The sequence below is a fragment of the Diabrotica undecimpunctata genome, chromosome 6, assembly GCF_040954645.1.
Source record: "Diabrotica undecimpunctata isolate CICGRU chromosome 6, icDiaUnde3, whole genome shotgun sequence".
Lineage (NCBI taxonomy): Eukaryota > Metazoa > Arthropoda > Insecta > Coleoptera > Chrysomelidae > Diabrotica > Diabrotica undecimpunctata.
Window position 1 is genome coordinate 102,792,015 of NC_092808.1, and position 24,113 is coordinate 102,816,127.

Genomic DNA, 24,113 nt, shown 5'->3' on the forward strand with positions numbered 1-24,113 from the left:
TAATAAAAATTTTATACATCATGTTAGACATCATCTTAGACACTTAAAACCAAAACGCATTCTAACAGTTTATTATGCAGATGTTAATCCTCCACAGTTTTATTTATTAGAAATAAATATATATCTAATATATATCTAATAAATAAAACTATTCAACTCAAAAAATATGAATAACAAATTTACCAACAACAAGAAATTACCTAACAACCAGAAGTCATTTTACAAAAATATTAATATTATAAACCTAAAAACAATAATAGTAAACAAGGTAACAACTAGAATAAATTTTACAAAAATTAAAAATTATATTAAATGTTCAAAATACCCCCCGCTTTGTTTTAATAATAATTGACAGCTTTTTCTTACAGATCTTACACAATTGAGTCTATGCACTGTCTTTATTTTTCTAAATGCTTGATGAATGCTTTGTAGTGAGCCTTCCTTAGTGTTACAGTTGGTTTTATAAATATTGTCTTTTAAAAATCCCCAAATAAAAAAAAATAGGAGGATTGAGTTCTAGTGAACGAGGGAGCCACCTAACAGGACCATAAGTAAGGTCCTTACCGATTATGTTAACACGTTAATTGACCAATACGAATAATTGCTGATCTGCGGATTCCTGCAAAGAGTGGAAGAGGAAGATCAAAGAAGACCTGGGAGGAGATGCTTAGGCAGGACATGTCAGTAAAGGGTATTGATATTGATATGATCCAAGATAGAAACTTCTGGAGAAATATAATTAGGGAAGCCGACCTCGCATAAGGATAAACGCAAAAAGAATGATGAATGTTAATATATTTATTTTATATCTATTTATAAATAATATTTTACGTTACCTGCTATTTCTGTAATATTGACCGTCATCCTTAAAGTCACTGATGCTGGTGTATTTTCTTGGCTGTAAGGTCCAAAACTACAAACAGCTTCAAAGCAAGTAACTCCCTCCGATGAACAGTTTAAAAACAAAGTTTTATTAGCAATGATTTGAACTTCCTCATCGTCGACCTTAATGTCTTCATTTTGGCGGCTATCCGAAATTTGCTTATATATTTCCACTTGTCTTCTTCTTCGTTTTTTGCTAGTTTCTATTGAATCGTCAGAGTTCAGTATAGTTTTGGTAGTCACTTCAGCAGTTTCTTCAGTTCCGTTTACATTACATTTGAACGATTGTCCTCCAAATGTTATTTCAACAGGAGCAATAGAAATAAGAAACTTAACAGGTTTTTTACCTGCTTCGTGATACTCTTTAGGTACTTGAAGTTTAACTATTAATTTTTCTAAAGAGCTAGCGCCAAATTTTTCGATCTAAAATAAAAATAAAAATAACTCTGATTGCATTGGAAATAAAAATATTTTTTTGTTTAACAGTCATCAAAATTTATATTTTCATGGATTTTTTTGTTATTAATATTTGTATATTCTAGTTCCATTAGTTAAGAACTCTTAAGCTATCGGAAGCACATAAGCTGAATTTAATTTAACCTATGCCATATTTTTTTTCACCTGTTTTTCATCAATTTATTACCACTCTAATAGTTTTTGTACCATATTTTTTTACTCATTTTTCACCAATTTATTACCAACCCGGTCGGTCAGTCCGTTTAGTATTTTTCCTTTCGAAAGCCAACGAATTTTGCTATGAAATAACAAGACTTTATGATCTGCGTATATGTCTTTACAAAGTTTCTCAAACACCATTGATTTCACCAGACGAGTTTTGATATAGTTAATCATAGAAACAACAGGATGAATAACTTCCCTCAGTTGGCTTCCATCCGTAGTTTTTACTACCAGAGCGTCTCGATGTAAAAAGCAATGAGTAATTATTATCAACTGGTTTTTCTTTAGTGCGAAACTTAAAAATCCTTTGACATTTCCCGTCACTGCAGCAGCACCACCTGTACATATCGCAATACAATCCGTCCACGATCCTGAAAGAAGGTGTCAACAGTAGAAAATATATCAGCTCCAGTGGTTGTTGTTTTCAATTCACGACAGAATAGGAACTGTTCAATAATTTCCGGCCCGTACACAAATCTTACAAAAGATATCAATTGGGCCTTTCCCGAAATGTCCGTGCTTTTGTCCAGTTGTAAAGCAAATTGTGTATTTGCCAATACCTCCCTAACATTAATTTGAATATCGATTGACATATCTAATATACGTCGATGGACTGTGTTATTTGATAAAGGTACCTTTGATATTTGTTTAACAGCTTCCGGGCCTAACATTGTAGCAACTAATTCTTTACATGCCGGTAAAACAATCTCTTAACGAGGATGATTGAATGGAACAACGTAGACGTTGAAAATATTCGCGCGGTTTTTGGGAAACGCTTTGATGATTTTGTTTCAAATGTCTTTTCATCTTGTTGGGAACCATCGATTCGTTTAAAAGAGTCTTACCACATATCAAACACCTCGGATTAGGTTTATCTTCGACACATGTCCAGGTAAATCCTTAACTTAAATACTCTTCTTTGTACTGGCGCTTGTGTCCTTCTTTTGTTGATCCTGGTTTTATAATTTTCTTGCTAGATTGCGAAGCAGAGGCAATATTTAAACTTTCTTTATCCATTTTTATTTTTTTTTTCGGCGCTAATGCATTCGTCTTTATTTTTTTCTACTTCAGAAGAGATTTGACTTTCTGAAGCTGGCTTTTTTCGTTTTAAAAATTTGTATATCGTCTCTGTAATTAAAATAAAATTATTTTACATTACATTTTCACATCCACGTTTAATTTGGTCAGTAGCAAGAAAACTGCGTACGGGGTATATAGTAATGAATAGGACATTTCGAAAACAACATAAGTCCATATTTGGGGTGAAATGACTTTTCTTTTCGACGCCATGATGAGTTCAATATGGAAATCAACCATTTCGTGTGAAAACAACGCAAGTTACTGTTTAAAATACGGTATGACAGGTCAGTATGTTTTTCAGTCAGTTCGAAAACAACATATGTACTTATCCATATTAACGTATGTCCTTATCCATACCAACGTTTAGAAGTTTAAAACATATGAAATACTGTTTAGTTCTTTGACAATGTAAAATAACTACATAATATATCTAAGTTTCTATGTATTTTGACTGTTTCTTGCTAAACATAAAGTTATTTGTTAATTGAGAGTTATGTCGGTTAAATTTTAAAAACAGAGAGAAAACAATTACAGATGGGCACTTTATTGATTGGTGTAACGTGGTATATAACTAATATTTAAAAAAAATGGTTGAATGCATGATTGGTATATTATAACAAGTAAAAAAATATAAATAAAAATACCGTATTCGTAAATCTCGCGACTCACCTGATAGGTTCTTCCGGCACACCAGTGTGTCGCGACACGGTGGTTGAGAACCGCTGATATATGTAGATAAATAACACTACGTAGTGTGTCTACTCCGTAGTGAGAAATTTTGTACTTGATATTGCACTATTTGATTAGTCTCAAATTTAGAACGAAATATGTCGTAGAAGGAATTAAAGAACTTCCTGTTAATAATAAATACACAAATTTAAAAAGCATAGACTTTTCTTAATGTTAACATTTGTTGCCTATTTATTAAAAAAATATTGTTACTTACTTTGTAAGTGTGCGTTAGGAGTGATGTGCTAACAGAGCTATTTCCATAATAATTGGTTTCTTGTTCACTTTGTCTGAAAATATACTTATTTTAAGATAGAAAATGGTTTAGAAATAGGTAAATTTATTATTTTTTTTAAAGAAATTAAATGTTTTCTTTCGTTGGAAAAAATGGTAGTAATTAAACATTTATTTAGTTAGAGGAGAATTAGTTACGGTGGCAAAAAAACAAGATATTTCTTTAATTAAAAAATTTCACTTGCAAATGGGCTTATAAGCTAGAAACCAAAAAAAGAAATAGTAGAGTTTATTTTTTTATATTGTTTCTCTTTTTCACTCACAGAACATGAAATAACAGAGAATATATCAAACAACTACAGCAGTATGATGATGAACTGGAAATTTCCATTTGTAGCAATGTCAGAATGATGAAGCTATATTTTTTTTTTCAATAAGAATCATAATGACGACTAACCATTACCTCAGTATCCAATTTCGTGGGATAAGTACATATTACAAGTCAATAACCAGAAAATATATTTATTCCAAGTTCTAAGGAGCAAAAGAAAACAGGGTCAAAGAAGGGGTAGCCTTACTAATACACCAAAGGTACCAAAATCACATCAAAGAGTATCAATACATATGAGAAAGAATAGTATCAGCAAATATAAGAATGGAGAAGGAAGACCTGAACATCATCGGAGTATACGGGCCAGAAAATAACAAGACTCAAACAATAATGGAAGCGTTTTATGACCAATTACAACACGTAGTAGATCAAGTCAGAGGGAAGATGATAATATTGGGGGATTTTAAAGCTCGAATAGGAAATCAAACAATACTCGGAATTAAGCAAAAACATAACGAGGATGTCAAAAACGAAAATGGAGAACTGATGATAAACTTCTGCACGAATAACGAACTAAGAATAAACAACAGATTTTTTGACCACCAAAACATACACCAATGTACATTTAATAACACCCGTGGACAAAGATCTATGATAGATTATGTTATAATCAACAGTGATATACACCTATCGAAAATAATCGACGTAAGATGCCTTAACTCAGCAGATGTAGATAGCGATCATAGCCGAGTATTATGTAAAATAAGAATCATCCTGAAATACTTCCCACCCAAGAGAGCGGCGCCAACACAAACAAAAATCAAAGTCGAAGGACTAAATACGGAATCCACAGAATATTTATACAGGAAGAAAATATCAGAGAAGATTGCTGAGAGAAGAACCCAAGAATCAATTGGAGAGAGGAAAGTAACGAACACTAACATATCAAAAAAGAAAACACCATGGTTTAGAGAGGAAGTGAAGACAAAATGTAAAGAAAAGAAAAAAGCCTTTTTACAATAAAGAACACAACAAACACAACAGTCATACAACCACTATAAATGCATCAGAAATGAAACGAATACTTTAGTTAGACAAATAAAAAGGGAACAATGGCAGAACTTCTCAAAACAGATGAAACACGACTTCTACGGAACAGAAACAGAAATATGGAGAATGATCGGAGGACAAAGAAAAGAGATGAACGAACTAACAAAAACCAAAAACATTCAGAAGGAAACATGGATGGACTACTTTCGATCCCTATTTGCTAAATGTGACGATAATGAATCACCAACACCAGAGGTAACAACAAACCAAGAAATAAATATTGAGGAGGAAGAGGTAAAGGAAGCAATAAGGAAATTAAAAAATAGAAAATTACCAGGAGAGGACAGAATACCAAACAAACTCCTAAAGTACGGAGGACCAGATCTGATCAAACAACTATTAAAACTAATCCAAAAAAATAGTACAAAACAGAATTCCTCAAGAATGGAGATCAAGCATCTTAATACCTCTAATTACAAAGGAATTAATTTAATAATCACAACACTAAAATAAACAACCAAAGTGATAACAAATAAACTGAATGAAATTATAACACTATCAGAACAACAACTATGTTTTAGGTCGGGAAGATCATGCACCGACGCTATATTTGTAATGAGGCAAGTGCAAGAGAAATCATTAGAATACAACAAACCGGCATATCTATGTTTCGTGGACCTTAAGAAGGCATTTCACAGGGTTAAATTAAAAGACGTTATTCACTTACTGTACGCAAGAGAGATAACTCTAGGAATAATTAAAACGATCAAAAATATTACAAACACAATAAAACCAAACAACACAATAACAGTAAAAGTAGAAGAAAAACTAACCGTTCCTATTGAAGTTGGCAATGAGATAAGACAGGGAGATTTCCTGAGTCCTCTATTGTTCAACCTGATTATGGATGAAATAATAAAAAAGTAAGAACTAAAAAACGATACCAAATTGGAGAAAAACAACTTAAAAAAATCTGCTATAGAGACGATGCAATACTACTCTCTCAAAGTGAAGATGATTTACAACGCATGCTGCACCAATTTAATATAACCGCAGAAAATGTAACATGTTAATTTCACCAAAAAAGACAAAATACATGGTTACAACAGCAAATTTACTAAGATATAAATTGGAGCTAGAAGGTCAGATAATAGAACAAGTGATGGGGTTTAAATATCTAGGCATCACATTATCTAGCTACGAAAAGCTAGAAACTGAAGTGGAAGATCAAGTGAATAGAGCAAACAGAGCCGCAGGCTGCCTGAATGAAACAATATGGAGAAATAAAAATATCAGGAAAGAAACGAAAGGCAGAATTTACAAAACAGTCATCAGACCAATAGTGACATACCCGGCAGAAACAAGACCTGATACAAAGACGACAAAACGGATGTTAGAAACAGCAGAGATGATAAACACTGAAAGGTGGTAGATGCAAGGTGGAGAACATCAAGAACTGGGTAAGAAATAGAAGAGTAGAATGGAACGATCATATAAGCCAAATAACAACAAATAGAGTAGTAAAGATGGCAAGAGACGGTTCCCCAATAGGAAGACCAGGAAAACGATGGAACGACAACCTACTGGAGGCACGTTAAAAAATAGACAGAGTCATGTCTATATAAAATGAAGAAGAAGAAGTTCCAAGGAGTATTGTAACCCTTAAGTAATTTAAAATATTCTAATTCTTACATTGACGACGTACATTATTTGTAGTCCAGTCGTCAGAGAGTTGACCTCGAAAAATCATAAGAACTTTTGTTGAGAATGCCAATTTTAGCAATCCAAAAATTATGCAAAAAATTTTGCCGGTTCTTCCCACGGGCTTCTCCCTAAAATTCCCTCTTTTAAGGGGAGAACGGGGAACATCGATTTACCAAGAATCTGTACGCAGCAGAAAAAAATATTTCAAACAAAAAATGTAGCTGAGATAATGTTAAACAAACATGTTAATTAGTGCTTTTTTGCGTAGAATGAACCATTCTCTCAGAAATAACGCTTGAAGCGACCGACGATTTTAAATGTAAGTTACGCGCGCGAAATTAACTTTTTAAATAAAATTTGTATCAACTCGACTGTAAAAATTCGATATCTTTTGATCAGCGCGTCCTATCAACAAAAGTTGGGTTTTAAAGGTGAATAGTGCAGCTTTCGTATGCAATTGCCACAATTCATAATGCATTACTTCTTCGTCTTCTTCTTCCTCTTTATCAGCAATTCTGCTTGTTCATTGGAGGATTAATACCTCTATGGAAGGTTGTCGCTTTATCTTTTGCGCGGTCGTCCGATACTTCTTCTGCCGATTGGTGACTTATCTCTTGCTATTTTGACGACACGGAAATTGCTTATGTGGTTATTCTATTCTTTTTTTCCATTTTGTGTCCATTCATTTATACATTGTACGTTGCATTTTCTTCTAATGTCTTCACTTCTCTTTTGATCTCTCAGCGTATTTCCTGTAATTCTTCTCAGTACTCTCATCTTTGCTGTGTGTAGTAGCCTTTGCGTTGTGGCTGTGTCGGGTCTTGTTTCTGAGGCGTATGTCATTATTGGTTTTACACTGGTTTTATAAATTCTTGACTTCATCTCAGTGTCAATGTGTCTGTTTTGCTATATAGTGTTATTAAGAATGCATTACTTATTATTGCATATATATTATCTTATCTGAATTAAATATTTCAAATATAGAACTGCTTACTCTAAAAAAAAAATAGAAGATCTAAAGGAAAACCTTCTCAAAATTTATTGAACTATCTAAAATTTTTTTTGTGATGGCATAGACTAGGTATCAATCAGCCAGTCACAACATGTCTAATATATCAAACATAAAAGTTTAATGTCCTTAAAGTCCATAAAATATCCAAAACAAAGAGTTATATTATATTATTTAAGTACTAAAATACTCTCTAAATACTCTAGAATAAGATACTCTCCTCTCTAGTTCCATCCCCCCTTGTAGAGTATTAGGAGCTTATGCCTTTCTTGACCAAAAGTGCAAAGGTGCAGTATGCGATGGTCGCATGCGTTCGACGCAAGCAGCAGTCGCAAGCGACGTGCTGTACTCGTCAAATGATAACTTTAACTTTATACAAGCGGTCTGTCTTAAGGCGGGGTCCCATGTATCCGATTTCCGACGACACGATAATCCACAATATTCTCATTGGTCAGAATCGAATCAGAATATTTTCGCGCCGAATTTCATCCGAAATTTTTAACTACGCTTCGGACATCGGATAAAAATAAAATTATTATAACTTTTTCCGATAAAACGGATATTTTGCAACCTAATTGCATTCCAATAGTTTAACATCTGTACATTCAATTTATTGAAACATGAATTTTAATCGAAGAAGCTATGTTCGTAAAGTTAATAAAACGCTATTATTATGTCTACTTCTTTTAATTCGCAAAAAAAAACAAAACGTACAATTCGGCAAAGAAAGTATTTGGTTTGTGAAATATTTAAGCAAAGAAAGTCACAAGGGGCTTTTAATAATCTATTGCAGGAAATGAAGCTAAATGATGTTGATAAATATTGCAATTACCTTCTTCTTCTTCTTCAAGTGCCCTGTCCGTTGCGAACGTTGGCTATTAACATGGCAATTCTGAGCTTGTTTGCTGCGCTTCTGAATAGTTCGACCGATGTGAGCCCGAACCCCTTCCTCAGATTTTGGAGCCACGAGTGTCTTCTCCTGCCTGGCCCTCGCTTACTGTCTATTTTTCCCTGGACAATCAATTGCAGTAGACGGTACTTATCGTGTCTCAATATGTGGCCTAGATATTCAAGCTTTCTTTGTTTAATTGTATTCACGATTTCTTTTTCCTTTCCGATTCTTTGGATTACCTCTATGTTGGTGACATGTTCGGTCCAGGATATACGAAGAATGCGTCGGTACACCCAAATTTCGAATGCTTATAGTTTTCTCGTGATCGTCTCCGTCAGCGTCCAGGCCTCCACACCATACAGTAAGATCGGAAAAATGTAGCATTTAACTAGACGTAGTTTTAGGGGAAGAGACAAATCCCTGCTTATTAGGAGCTTTTTCATATTGCTAAATGCTGCTCTAGCTCGTTCTATTCTCGTCTTAATTTCTGTGGCCTGTTCCCATTTTGCATTTACGTTGGTGCCAAGGTACACATAAGATTCTACATGGTCAATTAGTATGTTACTTATCCGTAACTGTCGAGCAGGCTGTTGCTTCCTGCTTATCAGCATCCACTTTGTCTTCTAGAAGTTGAGGCTCAGGCCGTATTCCTCACTAACTCAATAAACTCTTTCCATTACCTGCAGTAATTCGTCTATGGTACTGGCAAGGATCACCGTGTCGTCGGCATATCTTATATTGTTCGTTAACTCGCCGTTTATTTTTATGCCCTCATTTGCATTTTCCATACATTTGTTAAATATTTCTTCGGAATAAATATTGAATAGGAGTGGGGATAATATACACCCCTGACGGACACCTCTTTTGATCTGCACACTTTCAGTGAGTTCGTTGCCAATTTTTGCTCTTGCTGTTTGACCCCAGTATAGGTTTGCCACAATTCGAATGTCCTTGTCGTCAATACCTGTCTTTCGCAGAGTATCTATCAATTGTTTATGATTGACATTGTCAAATGCTTTTCTAAAATCCAAAATCCATTAGAATGCCTAATTGCACATTTCATAAGTTATTGAGTCTACATAGTTTCTTTTACGTTACCCATAATAAACTAAATAATTTAAAGCAGGAGAAGGAATTATTTCCAATGCGGAAATAATCCCTTCTGCTGTTTTACCACGCAAAAGTGGTAAAACAGCAATTACCAGCCAAACATCCAAGCAATAAACAAAAAATTGACTGTTGAGAGTTGGCAGTTTAGACGAATTTTCGTATCCGACAATCGCAACCATGTGACTAGCTTCCAAATAGCATCTACAAAAAGAGACGATTTTCGTATGTCGGAAATCGGATACATGGGCCTACGCGTTCGACTGCATACGTCCAATTCACAAAACACTAAAACATTGGACGTTTGCAAGTTATCGATACGTGTTCTGTGAGAAGAAGGTAGATGTTTTTGTTTAAAGTATAAAACTTTATAATTTATAATTTTGTTTTTAGTTTTAAAATGCAAGCTAACTACGATGCTAGACACACAGAGCTAATTTCTGAGAGACTAGAGCTTTACTATACAGCACATAATAATTAAAGGGGTGTAAATAAAAATAATAATTTGTGGGAAATAAAAGCAGCCAGGTTTGAAGACAACAAAACTGCTGTTTACATCAATTATAAATAATATACCTATAAGTTTTTATTGAGTCTTACAAAAAATAAAAATATCAAGTATAAAATATTGTGGATCATAAATGAACTATTGTAGATCTTCAACTCTCCTTACATAAATTTCATGAGTTTTATTGTTTTTACAAAAATCCATAATGGAGATTTTTGTTTGTTGGATGGTCTTTATATTATTTTATTTAATGGTTTCTTAATAGTTATACAATATTATTAAGTCGTCTTACCCATATATGGTAATATCCGCTTCTCTCTTTAGAGTTAAAGTAGTCAACTGAGTATCATTATTTGAATTATCACTTTGGGTACTTATTCTGGAATATATTTCCAGCCGATCGATATCATATTGATGGTCCAAAGACAAAACTCCAATTTCAAATTCAATGGGTGGTTTCTAAAAGAAGAAAAAAATAACACAAAATATATTTTCTCGCTTTTGAAATCAAATGTAGGTATAATCTTAGATGATCATGTTAAACAAATATTGTTTATTGTTGTTTACTGGAGTGTTTTGCATAGTTTTTAATTTATAATAGATAAAAGACTATTTAGAAATCTATAAATCATGTTACCAAAGATTTTGCTTTTTCTAAATCTATTTTGTAGCCTGTCTAAATATGGTGTTGGGGTTGGGTTAGGGCTGAAGTAGTATCGGAATGTTTTACAGATATAAAATGTTTGTAAATACGGTTATGGATTCGTCGGTTGTCTATACTATGTATGTACGTGGGCAACTGGAACAAGGTATCTCGTAAGCACCATGGTCTTCATTGGGGATTTGGTCTTTTACGGATCTGACGAGATTGGACAACTTCAGAGAATTGGAGTGAGAAGTGAAATTGGTTTTGATTTTTAGAGGACTAAGAGTTCTTCTACTAATCTTGTGAGTAACACCTTTGATAAAAGGTAGAAAGATTTAGGAAAAACTGTGAGGTGGGTGTAAACAAATCAAAAAATAGTTTGTTTTGGGTTGGGTATAAATCTTGTTTATAATTTACTGACTATTTTATAATAAAATAACTGTTACTTACATTTGTATTATTTCTTAAAGGGTTCCCAACGTCGCAAACTATAGCAGATCCATTAGAGCTACATTTTTGAGGAGGTTGTCTGAAAAATACTACTGGTGGCAAAGCTACAAAAAATTTTGTAGAGTAAGCATTTTCTAAAGTATTTGTTATGTTAACTTCCATTTTTAAATATACAAGAGATCCAATAATGAGGGTATTGTCACTAAAAAAAAAAATGAAAAAATATAATTAAACAGAGAAAGATAAACCAAGGAAGGATGGCGTTTTAAACAAACGAATCAAAGGCGGTTCATATTACTTTTACAAACCGCAAAGGACCGCCAGTACTTTTAAATAGTCATCAATTACAGCAGCAAAAAACTTTCAAGTATCTTGGAACGCACCTTGGCCAAAAATTTAATTGAAAGACACACATTTTCACGATACGCAAAAAACTTGGTCTCAAATGTCGCAACCTATTCTGGCTGATTAGCTACATATAATCATTTTCGTTAAATAATAAAGTACTCGTCTATAAAGCAATCCTAACATATATCTGGAGTTAACGAAACTTTGGGGGACTGCATCAAACTCCAACATTGAAATCTTGGAGAGATTTTAAACATTTCCCAGTCAATACATTTATTGTTGAGGCTTTCGTTATTTTCTTGATGACTGTTGTACTAAGAGATAGAAGGACTGGTGTGTGATCTAATATTAATTCACATAGATTTTTCGTTTCTATTTGATTCGTTATAATTCCTTTGAAGATAAAGAAGTCGAAGAAGTCAGTAAGTAAGTTCACGTGCAGAATAATAATTACAGTTATTACTGTTATAATAGCATGTAGCTCTTTTCATTCAATGATATTTTATTATTTAAAATCTTAAATTTTTGCATTGACATACTGTTTGGGAAAGTATTTTACGTTTAGATTTGATGCTTAATATTTTTATTACTGTATTATAATATGATCTTATTTAATTATATATTCTAATTACTTATTTACTTTAAAATGTTATAGTATATAATTTTTCTTCTATTCAGTAAATCCTTATTTTCAAACTGGCTAACACATGGGAATCTGTTTTTAAGTTCAAAGAAATACACTTGTTGTTAATTGCCTCAAATCAAAGAAAACGGTTTAGAATATCAAATTTGTGCGAAATTAGAACGGTCCTGACAACGGTTTGTTAGGAAGTGATTCCCTTTTATCTACTCGCTCTCTACAGTGAGCATTTATTCAGCTTTTAAAGTTCGATGGATCAGAATTTTAGTTTTAATAGTAATAATAGTAGCTTTGATACAAACAATATAAACATATAGTCAGGGCCGGCTTCTGAGTTTTAGGAATAAAAGTGTTAGAGTATTGGAAGCAGCCAGCGCGGGTGTGGGCGGAAATTTGAATTGAGTAGAGTTTTCGCACAACTGCACCCGTGACGCAGTGACTAATAACCCTAGCACAGAAAATTACTATAAATAAAGAACAATGAATTCAGATGAGGAGTTAACTGATGAAGGAAAAAGGAGGAGAGAAGATGATAAATATTACTTCAGATCAAAAAAAACACCGAGAACCCCACAAAAAAAAAGAAGAAAACACAAGTGGAATCGACCAAATGATGAAAATGATGAAAGAATTAGCAATGGATGTAAAAGACATAAAAAAAGAACAATATAGATCACGAGACGAAATTACGCAACTGAAGAGGGAAATTACAGAACTAAAAGATCAACAAAGCGACTACAAGGATGAAATAAGAAAGATGCTAGAAACAAACGAAAAAGCTATTAAACAAATAGGCCAATTAGAGAAAGAAATTACTGCAGCAAACGAAAAAATAGAGAAACTGGAGAGAGAAAAAAAGAGGAAAAATGTAGTAATATAAGGACTAAACATTGACACAAATTATCAAAAACTATTGCGAGAGGCCGTAGAGAACTTTCTAGAAAAAGAACTACAAGTGTCAGTAGATGTACATGGAGCGAGAAAAATAGGAGAAAATACTACCTTAGTAGAACTTAACAGCGTGAAGAACAAAATTGAAGTAATGAAAAATAAAAATAAACTAAAAAACAAAACAGACGAGCGAATCTACATAAATGATGATATGTCAAAGGAGGAAAGAATTATCCAGAAAGAAATTAGAAGTAAGGCTATGGCAGAGAGATATAATGGAAAAAATGTAAAAATAGGATTCCTGAAGCTAATCATAGATGGAGAAATATGGACATGGAATAACAGCCAACGACAATTAGTAAAAGATAAAAATGTAAAACCAAAAAACTAACAGCAAAATTTAAACAGGCTAAAATAACGAAGACGACTTGGCAAGATAAAGGTACAAGAGATAAACAAAATGTAGAGATCATTACTGGAAACAAAGTAATAAACGAATGCATATTAGTAGGGACATGGAATGTAAGAGGAACGTACGAGGAAGGAAAACTAAAACACATAATCGACGAATGCAAAAAATACAAGTTCGAAATAGTAGCACTACAAGAAACAAAACAATTAGGGCAAAACTCAATGGAAATAAACGACTATTTATTTTTCAATAGCGGGGGAGAAAATAGAATGTTAGGCACAGGCTTTGTGGTAAATAAAAAGCTGAAAGATCTAATCGTTGACTTCAAACCAATTTCAGAGAGAATATGTGTATTAAGAATAAGAGGAAAATACCAAAAAATAACATTTATAAATATACATGCACCGACTGAAGACAAAAGTATAGAAATAAAAGAAGACTTTTATAATCAAATAGATACAGTATTCGAAAATATCCCCAAATACGATGTAAAAATAGTGCTAGATGATAGTAATGCAAAAATAGGAAAAGAAGAAATATATGTACCCACCATAGGAAAATACAGCTTGCATGAAACAACGAACGAAAATGGTCACTTCCTAATTGATTTCGCGAAAGAAAGAAATATGATCATTATGAGCACATACTTCCAACACAAAAGAATACACCAAGGAACGTGGAGATCACCGGATGGGAAAACCATAAACCACATTGATCATGTGCTTGTCGAAAAAGATATGCAAAAATGTATCAAGAACATAAGAACATACAGAGGTCCAGATGCAGATTCAGATCACTTTATAGTTGGAATACAAATAAAACAACTTATTCCAGTGCTTAGAAACCAGCGGAAGAAAAAGTATAAAGCAACTAAACCTGTGAGACTACTGACAGAAGAGGAACAAAATAAATATGAAAGAATAGTCAGTAGAGGATTAGATAATATTGCAGAAAGTGGGGATATTGAACAAACATGGATGCAAATAAAAGTATGTATGACCAAAGCAGCTCAAGCCAGTAATAAAAATATAAAACACGAATACAAAGAATGGTTCGACGATGAATGTAAAATGGAACTAGATGAACGAAATAAATTAAGAATGAAAATGTTGCAAAAAAAACAACAGAGATAGAGAGAAAATACAATGAACAAAGAAAAAGAGCCAAAAGAATAATAAGATCTGAGAAAAGAAAATACAATGAAGATAAATTAAAATGTATAGAACAGAGCTATAAAAATAGAGAAATTAGAAACTTATATCAAGGGGTGAAAAATGAGAAAAAGGGGTACCAAGGAAAACCTGTACACTACAGAAACAAAAATAGAAGAAATTTAGTAAGTGACGAAGAAATATTGAGCAGATGGAAAGAATACTTTGAAGAACTTTTAAATGAAATTCCCACAACAGAATATGAAGAGGAAGAAGAAGTGAAGGAAAATGTCGATCAAGAACGAATAGAGGAAAGACCGCCTAACGAAAAAGAAATAAAAGAAATAATAGAGAAGCTAAAGAATAATAAGAGCCCAGGAAGAGATGAAGTAACAGCTGAAATGTTTAAATATGGAGGACCAGTACTAATTAAGCATTTGGAAAAGTTGCTAAAAGACATATGGGAACAAGAAAAATTACCGAAGGAATGGACCGAAGCGACACTGTGCCCTTTTCACAAAAAAGGCGACAAAAGTTTATGCCACAATTACAGGGGAATAGCCCTACTAAATGTTGCATATAAAATACTTGCAGTATATATAAAAGATAAGCTATCTCAAAATATAGATAATGACATAGGGGAATATCAGTGTGGATTCAGAAGAGGGCGCAGCACAGTGGATCAAATTTTCCTACTGCGCGAAATACAAGCAGAAAGCTACGAATATGGGAAACCTACAATGGCCCTATTCATCGACTTTAAACAAGCGTTCGATAGGATAAAGCGCAAAGAAATATACAAAGCACTACGTGAAATGGGAATTAGTGACAAACTGATAAGAATGGTAAAAGTGACACTCCGAAAAACAGAGATTAGGGTTAAAATAAATTGCCAAGAAACAGATAAGTTTGAGGTCAGTGAGGGGCTGCGACAAGGAGACCCACTGTCATCGCTGTTGTACAGTATCGTCCTCGAAGTTACCATCAGAGAAGCTGGAATCAACAGGTCAGGACTTATATATCAAAGAAAACACCAATGCTTAGCATTCGCTGACGACATTGTACTGATAGCCAGAAGTAAGCAAGAATTAAAAGAAATAATAAAAAGATTAGAAATGAAAGCGAGAAAGAAAGGGATGTACATAAATGAAGAAAAGACCAAATATATGGAATGGACAGAAAGAGATTACATACAAGAACAATATCTGACAGTAATAACAGATGAAAAAACATATAAATTCGAAGAAGTAGAAATATTTCAGTATTTAGGAGCAACATTCACGAGAAGACCAAATATGAAGGAAGAAATCCAAGCGAGAATTATGGCCGGTAACCGTTGTATTTTTGCACTAAACAATTTATTAAGAAGCAAAAACATATCTAGAAGGGCTAAGATAAGAATATATAAGACAGTAATAAGACCTATTGTATTATATGCCAGTGAAACATGGACAATGAACAAATCCGAGCAAGTCTTGCTGCAAGTCTGGGAAAGAAAAGTCCTCAGGAAAATATTTGGAGGTAAATTATGGAATGGTATATGGATAAAAAGACCAAATATGGAATTAGAGGAGATATATGGAGAGCCGAATATCGTAGGGATCATAAAGTCACAAAGACTGAGATGGTTGGGACACATCCAAAGGATGGAAAACACGAGACTGCCAAAAAGAATGCTAATGGGAGGAATAGGAGGGAAAAGGAAGAAAGGCAGACCGAAAACCAGGGGGAAGAAGGATGTTGAAAAAGACATAGAAAAACTTAAAATACCAAACTGGAAAAATAAAGCAACAAGCAGAAAAGAATGGAAAAAAATAGTAACCCAAGCCATGGGCCTTCTAGGCCTGGAGAGCTAAATTATATATAAAGTTCGATGGTTTTCTGCTAGGCAAATACGCCAGCAATCATCCCCGTTTATTTCAAGGCTTTAGCTCAGACATTTTGATATGTTTTTCATTTGACAAAGAGGAACCTTCCATTGTTACAGTGCTAGGCCTAAAATGCGACCATACGACTGACGTATTTTTTATTCTTATTGTCCCTTTAACAAAGCTAGTACAAAGTGGGCTATTCGTTCGGAAATCAGTCATATTTTTTGCATCCCCTTGCTTTTATTTTTTCATGTCTTTTTGCTAGTCAAACGCCTTCTACAACCGTTGTGGTACTTTAATGTATCTTGGGATTATGAAACATCTGAACGGATAACACAGACAACTGGACTTGTATGTGTTACATGTCTAGTGCCATTTCTGAACAAGACTATCTATCGCAAGAGATCGGATATACCGAGTTCTTGGCAGCCGTACTGTTGACTGATCTAGTCATTTTTGTCAAAGAGTCCCGTCCAATTTTTATGCTCGCTCTGATTTGACAAGATTGGAGCTCTTGGCCGCCATATTTCTGGCTGATTTAGTCACTTCTGTCAAAAAATCTTTCGTTCGATCTTCATGTTTGGTCTGATTCGATAAGATTGGAGCTCTTGACTGGTTTTGTATTGCTGGCTGATCTAATCACTTTTCTCAAAGGGTCTCGTCTAATCTTCATATTTGGTCTGATTCAAAAAGATTGGAGCCCTTGGCAGCCGCATTACTGGCTGATCTAGTCACTCTCATCAACGAGTCTCATCCAATCTTTATGTTTGGTCTTATTCGGCTATTGCACTCGCTGTAGCTAATTTTTCTACCCATAAATTACCAATCGTATTAAACACATACAAAAACTGTTATCACGCTCTTCTCAGCATTATGTGCCTAATCAAAACTCCTCGGATTGTACTAGTCGTGTTTCGTCACCGGCACAATTGTTACAATTTTCACCAAAGTGGCATTTTTCTACCATGGAGCTCGTCGAAATATCATTACTCCCCAGCTGTCGTCGAAGACTTTCTTGAAAAGAGACCAACGGTATTCTATTTGACACAGTCTTCCTAGTTGAGTAGGTCGAAAAATTCTACTGATTTGACATTATTCGTTTTAGCTGACGGCATTGTATGCGTTGTTAATCTGAGCACAGTTTCAGATGTCAGAACAATGTCCTGTGGTCAAAATATGCCATTCTGCCAATTTATCATCCATATTTTATTCTTACTTAGTTTTTTATTAGTATATTTATCTTTTCATGTCTACCCTTTATACTTATAATACTTTCAGCTGTTCTTAAAAACATTGGTTTTTGGAGAGTGAGAATATTTGGAAAAGTATTTCCATATTTAGTATTTATTTACATATTTTACGTTTAATATTTTTATTACTGGATTTTAAAATGATCTTATTTAATTTGATAATTCTAATTACTTATTTATTTTAAAAGGTTAAACTATATTATTTTTCTTCTATTCAGGAAATCTTCATTTTCAAACTGGCTAACATATGGTAATCTGTTTTTAAGTTCAAAGAAATACTCTGAACGAGCAAAGCAAAGAAAAATCTTTAGAACATCAAATTTCTGCGGAATTATGTACGCAATTTGGTATCAAGGCTGGGTTTTAAAACTTTGATTTATTAGGGTACGCTTCCTGTAGATGTGCTATAGTACGGCCACCCCTGAGAATTTTTGGGTACGGATTTTTATCCCTACACACACTGACAAATACATATCCAAACAAGATACCGGACTTTAAACATCTCCAGTTTACCGACGTCGATTTACTACCCAACAAGGGGCTCAGCCACGAATTTTCTACCCGAGCTTCAATTAAAACACCATACTCAAACGGTAAATGTTTTTCTTTGTACAGATAACAGTAATGAGTTACGCCGGGTATTTTCATTATTTTAAATTAAATAATAAACCAGGTACCTCAATAAGTTTTACACAAAAGAACTACATTTGATTTAATTAAATTCGTATAAATATGAATATTAACGTATTTATATATGATCTAGAGACCAAGCGTAGACTAAATTTATGTTTGTTAATTTGCATTTTAATTTTTAATTAAGTAATTTTACCTTAGCTGAGGAAATTGTATGTCAACATTAATCCATGACTGGCATTCATTATCTGAGCCACAATCTAGTGTGAACGGTATTGCAGTTTCAAAAAATGTTTCGTTGGATTTATAAGTGTCCAAAACTGGTCTTCTAATATTAAGGCCATCATTATCTTGCTCTGGTCTCGTTGACACGAAGGTTATGGATTTGTTATTTTTTGGATAGTTCAAGTCGTAAGATAGAGAAACTTGTATGGGAATTTTAATATCTAAAGTAGGAGTATCCTGAAAAAACAATAAATAATAAAATAGTTACCAATGTATAATATTTAAATTATTTTAATTTAAATAAATATGTAGGTATGAAAATATTTTTAAGGTTTCAATGTGTTAAGGTCTCTACGACCCTATTTCCGACATTATTTAAAATATATATTCAATCAACGCTAGAGCAGTGGAGGAAACAAGTATCCGGAAAGGGAATAGACATAGGCGATGGTAAATGTCTAACAACTTTATTTTTTGCAGCTGATCAGGTAGTCGTAGCGAATGATGAGGAAGACATGGACTACATATTTAGAAAACTAAAGAAAGAATATGAAAAATGGGACCTCAATATGAATATGTCAAGGACAGAGTATCTTAAAATAGGAGATGATCAAGAAGATCTAGAGTTAGAAATTAGAAACACAAAAACATGCAATGAATATAAATATCTCGGATCTATAATATCTAAAGAAGGCACTACCAAAAGAAACATCGAAAACAGAACGCAGCAGGGACTAAAATAGCGGTAAACATTCTAAACTTTCTACCATGGTCTAAATATATTAGACAAGAAACGAAATTGACAATCTATCGAACCTTGGTAGAGCCTATTATGTCTTACGGGGCAGAAGTTTAGCAGATCACGAAAAAAGATAGAAAAAGAATAGAAGTAGAAGAAATGGATTTTCTAAGGAGAGCGTGGGGTATATCCAAAAAAGATCATATCAGGATTGAAGATATTAGAAGGAGGACAAATACTGTATATTCCAGTGTAGACAGAATTGAAACGAGACAACTAGTGTGGTATGGTCACGTGAAGCGAATGAATGAAGATAGATAGCCAAAGAAATATTTAAATTACATACCACACAATGACGGTCGAAATGCGAGAAGCAGCAGAGGCTGTAGGAACCTCGACTTTTTAATTATATATTATATATATATTATATATATATATATTATATATATATATATTATATATATATATATATATATATATATATATATATATATATATATATATATATATATATATGATATTATCAAAGTCCCAAAAAATGTTGGCATTACTTCCACCACCTTCATCTGATATGGATGATTCGAGCGGTAAAGAAAATGAAAGTTATACTAAACCATCTAGAACTCAAAGTTCTGAAACCGATGAAAGTTCTAAAGTCGAAAGTTTACCTTCTGAAGTCCAAAAGATTTTTAATACATTATCAGATACAGATTCACTATCCGAAACTGAACATTCAAAACCAGAGCTATCAACACATCAATCTGCTTATAGTACCCCTAAATCTATTTGCATTATACTTAAATCTGATTTGAGTCCTCTAAAAACACGATCACATGAGATGCCTGGACCATCTAAAGAGATTAACGACAATACTAACCAACCTAAAGGCTAACTACAAAGAACGCATGAAACGACAGAATTTGATTGAATACCACTGGACGAAAAAAAAATTTCAATATCCTATAAACAATTATTATTTCTATTTAGACTGTCGTCTATTTAGCATTTACAAAATTTGCTAAGACAATCAAATTAAATTTGGGCGAATTGATGTAAATAGCAGCTTACTATTTTTATTGAGGATAAGCCACAATTTTGCATGTAGTGAATTAAGATTAAAACGTGCAAAAAATTACGTAATTAAGATATTATTTGGCAATAGCTTTGAAACCATATTTTTGTTTAGCTATTTTAGAAGTAGTGGGTGTGACTATAAAATTAGTTCTAAAAAATGAAATAAAATAAAAATTATTTCCAAAATTACTGTTTAAATTAAAAATAATTTCAAACAATTAAAAATTCTAAACCAAATAAAGTTTTTAGCTAATTAAATATTCAAACAAACCACCACCAAACAGAAACCAAATTTATTATACAACGCCTTTGTCATGGCGTTGAATTCATTTGAAGATATGTTTTGGCTAAGTTCGATTATCTTTTGTCTCAGTCGCTTTAAGTTGGTAGCACGCTCCAAGAGTAATTGGATTGGAAACAATCGGTTTTATTGTTCGGTGTAAGGCTATGGTGAATGTTAGAACTGTTGGTAATATTTCAACGAATCATTAAATGTATAAAATATACCAGTTATTAATTTTGAATAAGTTTTTAAGTTTCGTTATAATCTTAAAATTTGTCAACTTATGCACTTTTCATTGAATTTGGGGCGAAGTTGACCGCCGGGGTGAAAACTTCCAGTATTTTGCATCGTAACTAGATTGAATCGGCGCTACTAATTGTTTCATTGTTAGTTTAGTTTGAAACGCGCACGTGAGCTGACGCGTAAAATATTTTTAAAGATAATTACGAACTTATCGACAATAATTTTGTAAAATGCCGAGGGTTTATAAGCGTTCGATGGTGCAAAAATTCTTAAACAATACAGTGCGGAAACGCTAGAAAAGTGTTTAACAGAAGTTTTAGATGGAAAAATAAGTGCTAATGCAGCATCAAAAAAATAAAAATTCCAAAGGGTACCTACCTTAATGAACATAATACATGGGCGATGCATTAAACAACATGGTGGTCAAACTGTTTTTACAAAAGTTGGAAAAGATGATTTTGCGGATGCGGTAATTAATTGTGCGAATTGGGGATTCCCATTAAATACATTGGATCTTCGTTTAACTGCAAAAGTTTACCTAGACCGTCTTGGTAAAAAATCACTCTTTAAAAATAATTTTCATGGGTACGATTGGGCTATGGGGTTTCTAGAGAGACATAAACAAACTTTAAGTGAACGCTTAAGCAACAACATAAAAAGAGCTCGTGCTGCCGTCGATGCTGAAACATTAACAATTTTTTTTAACGAATTAAGCAAAACACGGTGAAGGTGTCGATCCTGCTGCAATATTAAATTACGACGAAAGTAATTTGAGTGATGATACGGGGAAAAAGAAACTAATTTATCAAAGAGGTGTCAAATATCTAGACAATATAATAAATTATACTGAAAGTGCTGCGACAATAAAATTATGTTATTTGTTTCGGCAACTGGAGATATATTACCGCCTTATGTAGTTTATAAGGCTACAAATTTGTGGAATTCTGGGCGCCAAGGAGGTCCTAGAAGCACCCCATGTTGTGAAAAGGAATGCTGCAGTAAAGGTACGCGTTATAATCGATCTAACCATGGATAGTTTGATGCAATTTGTTTTACCGATTGGTTTAAGACTATATTTTTGCCTCATGCTCGTTTAATTGAAGAAAAGAAGGTCTTAATAGGAGACAATCTTTCGAGTCATTTTACAAGAGAAGTGCTCAATATTTGTAAAGATAATAACATTGCTTTCATTTGTCTTCACCAAATGTAACGTATCTTTGCTAACCCCTTGACGTTAGCTTCTTCGGACTAATGATGAATTATTGGAAACAATTACTCTACGAGTGGATGAAAGCCAATCCAAACTCATCGTCTGTTTAGAAAAGTTTATTTCCAAGATTATTAAAAAAACTTTTTGAGAAAATGGCGCAGTCTGCTGCAGTTAACGCTAGAAAGGGGTTTTATGCTTGTGGTATTTGTCCTTTTGTCTAAAGATAAATTTTTAGCAAAAATTCCTAGTGAGAAGCAAACCACTCTTCGAAACAGAGCTGATGCATCAGAGGGACAATTAGATTATTTGAAAAGAACAGAGAAATTCCAAAAAACGTGAGCCTACAATAAAACGAAAGGAACTGAATGTTATACTTGAAAGATCAGTTGCTCATGTAGACAGTCGACAAAGAAATTGACGACGATAACATACCTTCTACAAGCAAGACACAAATTGTGAATGAAAAAGTTTTTGAGGAAAGCGATGAAGCAAGTTCCGGAACAGAGAGCGTGAGTGAAAATTATGACCAAGAAGACCATGGAGTTGCAGATATTCAAAGTAATATTGCTGAGGAACAGAATATTTTCACATTAATGATATAGAAGCAAATTCATGGGTCTTAATAGAACATCAAACCAAGAAGAATATTTAACATTGTGTAGGACACATTTCAGTGATTAAAGATGATGAAGCTAATGTTAAGTTCCTAAAACTCTCAAAATTGGGAAAACTTATATGGCCTGATATTCTTGACGAAGACAATGTTCCTCTAAGTAACATAAAAAAAAGTATTAATTCCGCCAAAAATTTACCGAAGAAGCGAGCTGTGTTTTGTTTTGGACTTCTCTGCATGTAATGTTAAATAAGTAACTTTTTTTGTAATAAAAAGTTTATTAAAACGTTTATTATAATTTAAAATCATTTTAGTGTGTTTATCTTCACCCCAGTTAACTAAAAATCATTTTTATTAAGTAAAACCATAGGCAGTCCTTTCGGGGTGAAGTTTGCTAAACAAGCAATTTATTTTTCCTGAGTTCAGTTTTTTAAAATACTCGATGTTTTTTCTACAAAAATTAAAGTTAAGATTTATACACACATATTATACACAAATATATGATACATTTTATTTTGTTCTCTAGGAAATATCGTTGACTAATAAAATGCGATTATCTCGAAAAAACGGTTGAATTTTAAAGTTATTAACAAGTATACCTTTTCTTTGTAAAAATAATGTATCTTTAATATTTTTCAACACAAATAGCGCTAACTTAAAAAGCAAAAAAGTTAAGCTCTAATTTATGCCACATATATGGCATATGTGTCGCCCTCTATCAGCTACATCAATTATAAATTTTTATCCACAAATATTTACAAACCTGGAAGTTATAACGAAAAATAAAATTTTAAATCTTCACTTTAATACCCTGTATCTTTCTTAATATCAACATTTTATTAAAGCAAGTTGGCTTAAACCTGGCAAATTTCTTGTTGTACAATTACTGAAGGACCACCCTGTATATATTAGCATTGTATCCCTTTACTGTACAATCTCCGAAATAGACATACAAGAATTGCTGTATAATGTTCGAATTTCAATAAGTAGCCATACGTCAAAGTTTGGGAGAATATGACAGATATTGATTCATATCGATTTTTACGATAATTCCCCGTTTGTTATTAAAGACAAAAAAAAACATCAATGAGGTCATAAATCCCTAATTAATTAGGCCTTCTGACTTCTGGATTGTAGGATTATATTATTTTAAATTATCATATACATCTCTTGAAAATCGGAAATGTTTCAATAACATTATCACTCTGTTGTAGAACAATTTCTTCTTAT

The 24,113-nt window shown here is 33.1% G+C and overlaps 1 protein-coding gene across 1 annotated transcript in view; it reads right to left on the reverse strand.

The window, feature by feature from the left end:
* The window catches only part of LOC140443662 (integrin alpha-PS4-like), a 157,411-nt gene that overhangs the window by 54,542 nt on the left and 78,756 nt on the right, over positions 1–24,113 (reverse strand). Inside the window, exons 13-17 of the mRNA XM_072535032.1 lie at positions 18,693–18,958; positions 11,301–11,502; positions 10,497–10,663; positions 3,587–3,659; positions 837–1,305 (exon numbers count right to left, since the gene is read on the reverse strand). Of these exons, the coding sequence (XP_072391133.1) occupies positions 837–1,305; positions 3,587–3,659; positions 10,497–10,663; positions 11,301–11,502; positions 18,693–18,958 (1,177 nt within the window). The remainder of the gene's footprint in view (positions 1–836; positions 1,306–3,586; positions 3,660–10,496; positions 10,664–11,300; positions 11,503–18,692; positions 18,959–24,113) is intronic.